The 12,464-nt window shown below is 41.9% G+C and overlaps 2 protein-coding genes across 2 annotated transcripts in view; one reads left to right on the plus strand and one right to left on the minus strand.

The window, feature by feature from the left end:
* Positions 1–506, minus strand: part of NKIRAS1 (NFKB inhibitor interacting Ras-like 1) — a 67,533-nt gene extending 67,027 nt beyond the window's left edge. The window contains exon 1 of the mRNA XM_011933764.1: positions 223–506. The gene's annotated coding sequence lies outside the window, so the exon portion shown is untranslated. The remainder of the gene's footprint in view (positions 1–222) is intronic.
* The window catches only part of NR1D2 (nuclear receptor subfamily 1, group D, member 2), a 35,400-nt gene continuing 22,963 nt past the window's right edge, over positions 28–12,464 (plus strand). Inside the window, exons 1-3 of the mRNA XM_011933751.1 lie at positions 28–153; positions 8,377–8,643; positions 9,853–9,941. Coding sequence (XP_011789141.1) covers positions 8,586–8,643; positions 9,853–9,941 — 147 coding nt within the window. The 5' untranslated portion in view covers positions 28–153; positions 8,377–8,585. The remainder of the gene's footprint in view (positions 154–8,376; positions 8,644–9,852; positions 9,942–12,464) is intronic.

Below are 12,464 nucleotides of genomic sequence, written 5' to 3' on the forward strand. Positions count from 1 at the left end.
GGTAGTGACGTAGCCGCGATTCCCTCCTCCCCCGCGGGGTTGCACACTGCGGAGGAGGCCGCGCGTGCGCGCCCGCTGAGACCCGCGGCGAGTGGGACCCGACGCGGGCGCTGACACCGCAGTGCGCCGGGCGCCGCAAGCTCTTTTTGCGAGGTGACCCTCGAGGCACGGACCCCGCGCGAACCAGGCGAACCAGCGCCTTACGAGCTGGTAGCTGTACACCTTGCAGATTCCGAGGAGGAAGTGCGGGCCGAGGGCGTGCTGCAGGCCGGAGGAGGCGCCTAGGGGAAGGCTTGGGGCTTTCCCTAAGGGATACGCTCGAAGGAGCTCCGAGGTGCTTTGATCCCAAGCGACGCCCTGCAGACTGGGTAGCACCGCCCCTGTTAGGAAGCCGCCTCACTGTTTACAAAAAAAACCCGTTTCCTCTAGGAAACGGTTCCTCTAGACCTGTCTCATATACTCACAGTCTTAAAAACTGCTTCCAGATCCCCTCGGGCTGGAATTTTCCTGTAAACGGGTCATACCCAGAGCTGAGCGTACAGCTCACGTATGGTCAGGATGACTCAGGTGATAGTAGGTGACTCCAACGCTATATGTAAGACTGGCCAGTCTTCATTTAAGAAAAACAAAACAGAACAAAAAACCTGTGCGTCGCTGAATTTTCCTGAGTCTGATCAAGAGAATTTGGCTTTATAAATATTTTTCTTGTCACATTTTGTTATATTGCAACAGAACAATAGGGTGCCCTTCCTTCCTTTTGTCTGCCCCAAATGATGGGGCAGAGCTGAAGTAAGTGAGGTTATGGAAACAGCCAGGTTTTGTTTTATTTTTTGAGTTATAATGCGCCTCTAAGAATCTTGCCTTGGTAACAAGTGTATTGTGAACTTTTCACCAAGAGTAAAAATAGTCATTTTCAAATTGTGTTTTATTTACTTATTTTTAAAATTCACTTACTTTTTTTTACTTACCTCACAAAAATCTGGATCTAGTTGTGTTTTAATTACCTAATGGACCTACTTAGTCTTTGAGGGCATTTTTAAAAATTTTACGAGTTTATCATAGAACTAAACTTATACATGTTAGAATTTAGAGGTGATCAGGGTGAACCTCTTCTAACCTACCCTTTAGCATGAATTCTAGTAGCTTTAGTAGCCTCATGAGGGCTGGCTCAATTAGGAAGTTTTTCTCTGGTTTGAGCCCTTTTCCAGTGCTTCACTGTTCAAAATCTTACCTTGTGGAGCTACACATTATAAAAATTCTTCCGGATGAGTGTTGACCATCCCCTTCCCCCTTCAGTTCTTCCATTTGCAGTTCTCATCTCTTGGTCCTTGCCCAGCGTTGTTTTTTCAGATCACTCATCATCCTTGTTGCCCTTTGGGATGGAGCACCCAGAAGTGAACAGGCTCTTGTGGAAATGGTTGGATAATTATCAAGTTCCAAGTTGCCCTCTTTGTCTTGGATCCTGCTGCAAATGAATTCTCTGGCAGGCTTAGTTTTTTTGGCGTATTGCTTTGCTGACTCACAGTAACCTTGCAATCAACTAGGACCTTTCACGTGAACTATTATGAAGTTAGATTTCATTAATTGTGCAGATAATTGCATGACCTGAAGTGTAGTAATTTACAATGATCGTTCTTAAAATAACTCTTGTTCATTTGGCCTTAAGTTCAAAGCTGTTATAAGCTGCTACCCACCATATTTACAGTTTCTACCATCTATCTGTAAGTGAGAGGTTTAATAAGAATTCACTTTTAACTGGCCGGTCGCAGTGGCTCATGCCTGTAAGCCCAGCACTTTGGGAGGCTGAGCCAGGTGGATCTCCTGAGGTAAGGAGTTTGAGACCAGCATGACCAACGTGGTGAAATCCCTTCTCTACTAAACGGACAAAAATTAGCTGGGCGTGGTGGTGGGCACCTGTAATCCCAGCTACTCAATGAGACTGAGGCAGGAGAATAGCTTGAACCCAGGAGGTGGAGGTTGCAGTGAGTCGAGATCGCGCTACTGCACTCCAGCCTGGGCAAGACTGAGACTCCGTCTAAAAAAAAAAAGCCTTTTAACTTTTGAATTTTTGTAAACATTGACCAAGGTGGGGCCAGATTCAGTGCTGTGTGGCACACCTCTACCCTTCTGTCTAGTGTGGTGTCATTTGACAAACATTCAACCAGTGATCATGTAATCTTACTGTCCTTCATGACATCTCTGTGTCTGCTGTCCCCATGAGTAATGTGTGAAAACAATGGAGTGAAAAACTTGGAAAACAACTGTAGAGGTGGGGCAAAGAAATCTTTCCTTGGAGTGAGGAAAAGCCAGAATTGAAGTAAGAAGTTGCTGGACTGGTCAGTACAGTTAAGAGATTCAAAAAGAGTGTGGAAATAACCAAAAAGAAACCACTGGATCCTTAAGACACATTAAAAAATGAGGTGAAGAATGTGTAGGGAGGGTTAGTTTGGTTTGAACCATTTTGATGGAACTCTTCTAGTATAGTGATGACAAAAAAATAATCATCAGCTTCTTATGTGCCAGGCCCTTTACATGTGTTCCTCATGTTAATTCCATGAAGGAAGATGCTGTTGTCACCATCTTAATGATGAGGAGCTAAGTAAATTGAAACTAAATAACTGACCCAGGCAAGTAGTAGAGCCAGAATTTGAATCCACAAAGTTTACTTGGGAACACAAACTGTTAACTACTGTGCTATAATATATTTTAGCCTGCATAATATTTGAAGATTTATGTACAACTTAGTGTCCTGTCTTCTTGAGGTTGAAGGAGATACCGCATGTGTATGGATCCCCACTCAATTTGCAGTGATATATGTAGGTTATAGTTGGTGGAAAAGGATAGTCAAGTGCAGGGCCTCCCAGTTTCATCAGTCCTTTCTTTAGTCATGCTGGTTTATTTCCAGACATCAGATTACACCTTGACCTCCTTCTCCAGTAATTTACATGGATGGAGATTAAAATAACATCTATTTTATAAAATAAGACCCATTTGGCTGGGCGCGGTGGCTCACGCCTGTAATCCCAGCACTCTGGGAGGCTGAGGTGGGCAGATCACCTGAGGTCAGGAGTTTGGGACCAGCCTGGCCAACATGTGAAACCCTGTCTCTACTAAAAGTACAAAAATTAGCCGGGTGTGATGGGTAGCCATAATCCCAGCTACTTGGGAGACTGAGGCAGGAGAATCGCTTGAACCCAGGAGGCAGAGGTTGCAGAGAACTGAGACCACACCATTGCACTCCAGCCTAGGCGATAGAGTGAAACTACGTCTCAAAAAAAAAAACAAAACAAAACAAAACAAAAAACACCCACACCATTTATTTTTGTGTCACCCCATTTAAAAAAATGTCTCTTATATGATAACATCATTTGATAATTTACACACCCTTCAATTCCCCACTTAGATATTGCCACCTTGGATATGTTTACCCCTGTTGATCTCTGTCCTCTTTAGTATGATCCTCAGCAGTTCACAATCGTTTGTATGAAACATTGCTCCTGATAACATGAGTGTTTCCCCAGTTGGTCTATAAGGCATTTTAGGGAAAGGACCGTGCTGTTCTCTGGAGCCCTGACACCCAGGACACAATTGGAATTTTAATGCTTTGATTAGATCTACTCTACTACCCGTTGAGTAGGAATTACTTGTAACACTTTTAGAATGAGGAAACTAAAGCTTCTTGGTGATAAAATGTTTTGTTGTAAGCCACAGGGCAAAAAAGTACAGTCATGACTTGAAGTCAAACATACTCTCCAGGTTGGTGGACAGCAGGAGTGGGAGGGTTTAGATGATGGACAAGTCTAGAAAATGGGTAAGAAGACCCGAAGATAGGCAGGAATATCAGTGCTTCCTAGAAGTACAAAATTGGATATTGACTTTTGGCTTGTCTGAAGTTGACCACTGGGTAAGCCCTAGCCTGGGAACCTGGCCCAGGTCCAGGGTCCCTTTCAACTGAAAGTAGAGAAGACTGCCTCAGCTAATTTTAGCTCAGGGTTTCAAAGAGGTACATTCTGCCTGTTTCTTGGAGGTGTTGGGACTTGCTGGTTCAGGGATTTTTACTATTTTTACTTTATCATCAAAAACAGTGTATGAAAAAAGCACTTTAATAATCCTTATGAACACCATTTCATTTCAGTCTTGTAATAAGTGGCAGATGTTCCAATTTCATAGAAGATGACTCAGGTTTAGAAAGATTGAAAGTGACTTGCTTGCTCAGTTCTTCTCACCAAATAAGTTTGTATTCAGGAATTGGACAACCTTGACTTTAAACTCTGGCCTGCCACTTAGTGGCTGACTTATCCTCTCTGAGCTCCGAGCTCCTTGTTTACAAAAATGAGTTAATGAAAGTTAATTCACAGAGTTCTTGTGAGGATGAAATTGTGTCGTTTATTCTTGACATCCAGCGGTGACTTACAGTTTCACTCTTTTCTTCATTAGGTTGAGGAACTACTAGATGTACTCCTTATTGTCTAAGAAATTAAAATTTAACCCATTTGGGTTGCTATCAGTCAGGTTCATAGATGGGTGTCTAGTAGCAAGAATAGATGCTAAGACAACTAAATCAATATTGAAGGTCTTGCGAGGAGAATGCAGCTGTTTCTAGATGGATCCTCTTTGATTTTCTGGTGCCCGGCACAAATGCTTGTTTTCTTAAGACAGGAATTGGATCTTAACTGGATTGATAATAGCCCAGTAATTTCTTTTAGGTTGGATATTGAAGCTTTTGCAAAGGAAATTGTTTTTTAGTTAATTAATTACCATCAATGCTTGCAACCAATTTTTGAGCCATCTGCATAGCTCTAATTTCTTTTCTTTTCCTTTTGTTTTTTTTGAAGAGTTTCACTCTTGTTGCCCAGGCTGGAGTGCAGTGGTGCCATCTCGGCTCACCACAACCTCCACTTCCCGGGTTCAAGCTATTCTCCTGCCTCAGCCTCCTGAGTAGCTGGGATTACAGGCATGTGCCACCATGCCTTGCTAATTTTGTATTTTTAGTAGAGATGGGGTTTCTCCATGTTCGTCAGGCTGGTCTCTAACTCCTGACCTCAGGTGATCTGCCTGCCTCAGCCTCCCAAAGTGCTGGGGTTACAGGCGTGAGCTACTGTGCTCGGCCAGCTCTAATTTCTAAAAGTGAATTTCTTAGCTAAGGTAGTCAGCAGATCTTGTGAACATAAATGACTGAAAATGTGGGCCCTAGGAAAGTCTTACTTCCAAGCGAAAACATCACTTTCTTATCTTTTATTTTCCTGAGATGTTAGGTGTGAATTTAGTACCTAAGACACTATTTTAGAGAAGACAAATAGCTGTGAGATCTTTTGAAATTTCATTGAGGACTAAGAATATTTGTCTTTGTAAAGTGTCCTATTGTGAGTGGAAACACTTGTGAAAAAAGTAGCTGTGTGCTAATACCTGGAATTTTTAATGTGAACTTAAGATCTCTAAAGTTTTATAAAGACAGCACAATGGTTTTACCCAGTAACATGACACTGGCTAGGTTTCCGGGTTAAATTGGTTTCTCTTTGGATTCACAGGGTATTAATGATACTCTGGCAGTTGTGTCGATGAAAATATCAATCTTTAAAACTGGGGGCCGATTTGGTTTGAATTCACTGATTGTAGCCATTTTTAAACTTCATTGTGCAAATATGCTTGGAGAGCTTGTTGAAAATGCACATTCCTGAGGATGTGTTCTCCAGTCTGGGCAGGGCCTTGGAAACATGTATTCTGAAAAAGCACCAGCTAGTTTTGAGGATATGTATTTTACATAATTTCTCTGGGTGATGAAAATAAATTGGCAATCTTTCTTCTTGTGTTGGTAGTTTTGGAGTTTTTAGATTTTAAAATGAGTGGTAGATGAAAACTGCCCTTGGTCACTTTGTCTTCCAGGGAGCACAGATGAAGTTGTTGGCTTGTGGCAGTGTTCTTCAAACTTGGATGTGCATCAGAATCACCAAGAGGGCTTATTAAAGTTTCTGATGCAGTAGATCTGGAGCAGAGCCTGATAATTTGCATTTCTAACAGATTCTGGGTGATACTGATGCCCCTGGTCCAGGGCCCACACTTTGAGATGGTTGGTTTCTAAAGTTAGGGACCACGTTGCAGGAAAAATATTAATTGCAGGATTAATTAAGGTGAGATGCACATAGCAAGAGAGCATATGGACAGTGAGTCTAACTGTGGGAAGAGCAAATTTGCACCTCTCGGCTCATGATTGATTCCAGGCATAGGCTTCATGAATAAAACAATGGATGGAATTGTCTACGTTAGTGATGTTTTTGTCTTTAGAAATCAAGTGCATATCATTGAATTTATGCATGTTAAATTTGTGTCTGGGCCGGGCATGGTGGCTCACACCTGTAATCTCAGCACTTTGGGAGGTGGAGGCGGGCGGATTACCTGAGGTCAGAAGTTCGTGACCAGCCTGGGCAACATGGTGAAACCCTGTCTCCACTTAAAAAAAAAAAAAAGAAAAAAAATTAACCAAGCATGGTGGCAGGCGCCTGTAGTCCCAGCTACTCATGAGGCTGAGGGAGGAGAATGGTGTGAACCGGGAGGTGGAGGTTGCAGTGAGCTGAAGTTGCACCACTGCACTCCATCCTGGGTGACAGAGTGAAACTCCGTCTCACAAAAAAAAAAAAAAAATTGTGTCTGATGAAAAGCATTGTGTGTTTTTGGCATAGTAGGCAAGTGTTTTATCTTCCCTTCTGGGTTGCATTCAAACCCCTTGAGAGCTGTGAGTGTGCTTTCCTTTAGCCTCAGTATATATAATTTGTGCTTAAATACATATGTAATATCTAATACATGACAAACTGAAAATGACTTAAAATTTTTTTTTAATTGCCTGAAGAAGGAAATGTCTATCTTTTTGGGATTGTTTTGGCCTCAGCATTTTGCTGTGTGGATTTTTTGTTTAAAAATGATTGATAGGCCGGACATGGTGGCTCACGCCTGTAATCGCAGCACTGGGGAGGCCAAGGTGGGTGGATCACCTGAGGTCAGGAGTTCGAGACCAGTCTGACCAACATGGTGAAACCCTGTCTCTACTAAAAAAAAATATATAAAAATTGACTGGGAGTGGTGGCATGTGACTGTAGTCCCAGCTACTCAGGAGGCTGAGACAGGAAAATTGCTTGCACCCAGGAGGTGGAGGTTGCTGTAAGCCGAGATCGTGACACTGCACTCCAGCCTGGGTGACAGAGTGAGACTTAGTCTAAAAAAAAAAAAAAAAGGTCAAGGCCAGTTTTCAGAGGGGTTGTGGAGGTTATATAAAATTGCAAATCACATTTTGAGAATAACTCTGTGTAGAGGGAATTAGCTTCAGCCTTACTGTTATTTTGGTATAGCATGCATTCTTGCAGCATCTTTAACACCTATAAAGAGCAAGTCAGAAGAACAAGGAGTGAGTCTGGATTTCTTAAGAGCTGCTTAGAGATGAATGGCAGAATGGGGTAGAGAAGGGAGAGTATTTAACTGGGGATTGGTTAGTGTATAGCCACATATGTCTTCTGGGAACACCGAAACAGAAAGGTGTGGGAGCAAGGGCTATGAAAGGATCCCTTATCTACCATTCTAAATGTTACATCTGTTCTGGATTAACCTGTGCTTTTAGCCAAGTGTTGGGGGAGGCAAATGATAAATTCATTGTTTCTAGGATTGTGTCAGATAACAGTATAACAGAAGATGCAAAGAAGAGACCAGAACCAGATTTCTTTGTGACTAGTTTGTTTAAGCAATGAAGTTACTTAGGAGCATATTTTAGTCCTTTTTGGAAAAAGAAAAGCTTTAGGTATGAGGGTCTGCATGTGCTCAGAATATCCAAGCCAGTGAAATCCTTCTCACTTTTAATTTTTTCTTTCTCTGAGACAGGGTCTTGCCCTGTCTCCAGGCTAGAGTGCAGTGGCATGATCATGGCTCACTGCAGCCTCAAACTCCTGGGCTCAAGTGATCCTCTTGCCTTAGCCTTCTGAATAACTGGGACTACTAGAGGTGCTGGGTGCAAACCACACGCAGCAAGTTTTTAAATTTTTTTGTAGAAACAGCATTATCTTATGTTGCCCAGGCTGTTCTCAAATTCCTGGGCTCAAGCGACAATCCTCCTGCCTCAGCCCCCAAAGTGGTATGATTACAGGCATGAGCAAGTGTGCTGGGCCCATCTCCCTTTTTAAATCAGTGGGAGTTACACGTGCTTTGAAGTTTGTGGAAGCAGGACGAATAATGGGAAATAAGGAAATACTTTACTTTTTGCTTTTGGTGTAAGCAAACATTTCATATCATCAGTATCCTATTTCTAAAGTTAATGGCTTTGCTGTTGAGATTTGCAAAAATAAAAAATACATACTATCTTGTATCTAATTATGTGATTTTCCTCCTATTTTCTAGGAGGTGTGATTGCCTATATCAGTTCTTCCAGCTCAGCCTCAAGCCCTGCCTCTTGTCACAGTGAGGGTTCTGAGAATAGTTTCCAGTCCTCCTCCTCTTCTGTTCCATCTTCTCCAAATAGCTCTAATTCTGATACCAATGGTAATCCCAAGAATGGTGATCTCTCCAATATTGAAGGCATCCTGAAGAATGATCGAATAGATTGTTCTATGAAAACAAGCAAATCGAGTGCACCTGGCATGACAAAAAGTCATAGTGGTGTGACAAGTAAGTTACTTTAGTTTTCTAAAGATGGCTGCCATTAATTGCAAATGGGGCTTATTTTATCTGCTTTTCATATAGGGGGCCATTATATTTCTGGGTACACTTTTCACTCCCTGCTGGGTGATCATACATCTGTAGTTAGGGAAGAAATCAGTGATGATTTTAGAAGTTATAACCTAGGGGCTGTCATTAATTCTTGCCTCAGAGGAAGATATGTGGTTATGTACTCTGCCTGGCCCTGGTCCCCCTAGGGTACCCTCTTTTACTACATTTCACAGTTACTTTTCTTCTGGACTACTAGAACTAAGTCTTGTTTCTAGAACAGGGTACTTGCTCTTTGTGGGAAGGGGTTACATTAGTGAAACTGGAGTTGGGAACATTTGGGATTAGGAAATGTTGGATTGGGATAACCAAATGAGTAGTGGGATTTGGACCTATCTGGCCCCTGTAGGTGAAGTAAACTGACACGGCTGCTTGTGGAGAGACATCCCTTTCCACCTTTTATTGATTGACTTCTCTGCCTGAATTCTTAATTGTTATCCAGAGAATTGGTTTCTTAGTTCTGGTTACATGTCTGATGTAAAGTAACTCTAAATTTACAAAATTTCTTATATCGTGCTGATAGGTCTGGAAAAAAAATAAATTTACAAAATTTCAGTGTAATTCTAAAATCAGGAAAGGAAAAATCCAGGTCTGTGAGGTGTTTTTGTCAGTGCCATAAGCTGTGCTTAAAAGAAAATTATGGCCGGGTGTGGTGGCTCACACCTGTATTCCCAGCATTTTTGGAGGCTGAGTGGGGCAGAGCCCAGGAATTCAAGACCAGCTTGGGCAACATGGCAGAACCCCATCTCTACTAAAAATACAAAAATTAGCTCCGTGTGGTGGTGTGTGCCTGTAGTCCCAGTTACTTGGGAGGCTGAGGCATGAGAATCGCTTGAACCTGGGAAGTGTGGAGGTTGCAGTGAGCCGAGATCACACCACTGCACTCCAGCTTGGGCGACAGAGGGAGACTCTGTCTTAAAAAAAAAAAAAAAAGAGAAAATTATGATTATGATTACTTTTGATTTGAAAATATTTTTCTTTTACATTATGAAAATAGATACATATTTTTTAAAAGCTCTTACAAGTTGAATGAAATAAAATATCTAATTGGAAAGAAAACAGACTCAGTGTTTCTTCCTGCTTTTTACTTCATGTCCTTTTGTGTCCTAGAATTTAGTGGCATGGTTCTACTGTGTAAAGTCTGTGGGGATGTGGCGTCAGGATTCCACTATGGAGTTCATGCTTGCGAAGGCTGTAAGGTAAAGCATGCTTTTATTCCTTTAAGCAACTGATTCTGGGATAAGAAGTTGGGTTTAGATTTACCAGTTTCCACAACTGATAATCTGAGAGTGAGTGAGAAGTCAGCTGCTCTTTTTAAGTTCTAAGCATTTTATGTAGTGTATAAGCATAACTTGTTTTGGAAAATATTCTTTGTGTATGTGTGTGTGTGTGTGTGTTTTGAGATGGAGTCTCTCACTCTGTCGCCCAGGCTGAAGTGAGGTGGCACGATCTCGGCTCTCTGTAGCCTCCACCTCCCAGGTTCAAGTGATTCTCCTGCCTCAGCCTCCTGAGTAGCTGGGACTACAGGCATCCGCCACCATGCCTGGCTAATTTTTTGTGTTTTTAGTAGAGACGGGGTTTCACCATGTTAGCCAGGATGGTCTCGATCTCCTGACCTTGTGATCCGCCCGCTCGGCCTCCCAAAGTGCTGGAATTACAGGTGTGAGCCACCGCGCCCGGCCTGAAAAATAGTCTTAATTCAGTGAAAGTATTTCTTTTTTCTTTAAGATTTTGAACAAGGTAAGTTCGCTGTCTCAATTAAACATACTTATTGTGTTAAACCAAGTGCACCAAACGCTCATTCATTAATGTGTCAAGCACAGTTCTAGGTGGTAGTGAAATAACAAGGAACAAAACAGACCAGGTGCTACTCCTGCCTTGTTGGAACTTAGTTTAAACCAAACTTTGAATTAGGTCTCATCACATACTTTGACTGAATGACACATCAGGTACTGGGAGCTGGGAATAATTCCTAGATACTTGAAAAATATGTGATATCTTAAGAAATAATGCCAAGTGAGTAAAATAATCCTGAATATAAGTTGAGCCCTTGGGAAAGCTAGTTTATTTGTAAGTTTAGTTGACTCTTTTCCAGTTATTGCTATTAGAGTATTGGTCAAATAATTCCAAGTGAGATGGTCTCGACCTCCCTACCTGTATACAGGGAGTCTCTCTCTCTTTTTAAAAAACTTGGCACAATCTTTTCTCCTGAGTATCAAAAAGTAACGTGACGAAGACACATGTTCTTGCTGTTCTCTGACTTGAGGCCACAAGCAGGAATCTAGTTTGCAAAGACATGATGAGTAAACAAGATAATGAATATACATGATGGGAGGGGAAATATTTTCAAGTGTGGCTCTGAATGAATTGTGAGTTTGCCAGTTTTTCTTTTTTTTGAAAGGGAGTTTAGCTCTTATTGCCCAGGCTGGAGTGCAGTGGCACCATCTCGGTTCACTGCAGCCTCTGCCTCCTGGGTTCAAACGATTCTACTGTCTCAGTCTCCCAAGTAGCTGGGATTACAGGCACCTGCCACCACTCACGGTAATTTTTGTATTTTTAGTAGAGTTGGGGTTTCATCATATTGGTCAGGCTGGTCTCGAACTCCTGACCTCAGGTGATACGCCCGCCTCGGCTTCCCAAAGTATTGGGAGTACAGGCGTGAGCCACTCACCCTGCCAAGTTTGCTAACTTTTAATGGCTGGGTAACTTTGTAAGACAAGTCAGTATTTTGTATAGATGTAGCATTTTTTTCATTGTTTAAAAAAATCCTCTCTCTCTCTCTCTCTATATATATATATATTTTTTTTTTAACAAAAATGTGAAGTAATATTGGGGCAGGCATTATTATTCTTATTTTATAGCTAGAAAATAAAAGCACAAACTGAATGAGCTGATTGCGTATTATTGATAAATACACATCTGTGCAGTACTCTTAAATGTGTCTAGTTCAGCTCTTGTATCTAAATCAAGTGTACAGTATCACAATAATAAAATATAAAAATGTTGTGTCCCATGACTACTTAGTATAGATTCAGGAAAGTGTTTAGTTGTCATATAAAAGGAAAACGTAGTTTAAAATAATTTTGGTAATTGCATTCTTGAGTTTTCTGTCCTCCCTGGTAGCATGAAACTGGAGATCTTTGAAGGCCTATCACAGAATATGTACTTGAATTGTTTGTGGAGTAAAGGCAGCTGTCTGTAGCTATCTAGTTGGGAACTGTCTTTCCTTGGGTAGTTAGCTACTCTGTTGGTGTGTGGTGTAACACTTACCTGTTGCTGACATGTAGTCAGTGACTTCTGACATGTATAAGTAGGCCTTGCCAGTGTCAGCAGGTAATGATCGAGGAAAGACCAACTTCTATTAATGTAATCCACAGTTCTAGTGAGGGGATTGTAGCTATCAAACATATTTCTCAGTCAACTTTTAAGCAGTCATTCAGGCTGAGTGCAGTGGCTCAGGCCTGGTATTCTACCTCTTTGGGAGGTTGAAGCTGGAGGATTGCTTGAGGTGGAGTGTGAGACCCACCTGGGCAACGTAGGGAGACCCCATCTCTACAAAAAGTGAAAAAGCTGGATGTCGTAGCACATGTCTGTAGTCCCAGCTCTTGGGAGGCTGAGGCAGGAGGATTGCTTGAGCCCGGGAGTTCGAAGTTGCAGTGAGCTATTATTTCATCATTGTACTCCAGCCTGGGTGACAGAGTGAGACCCTGTCTCTTAAAAAA

The sequence above is a fragment of the Colobus angolensis genome, unplaced genomic scaffold (assembly GCF_000951035.1).
Source record: "Colobus angolensis palliatus isolate OR3802 unplaced genomic scaffold, Cang.pa_1.0 Scaffold129, whole genome shotgun sequence".
Taxonomy (NCBI): Eukaryota; Metazoa; Chordata; class Mammalia; order Primates; family Cercopithecidae; genus Colobus; species Colobus angolensis.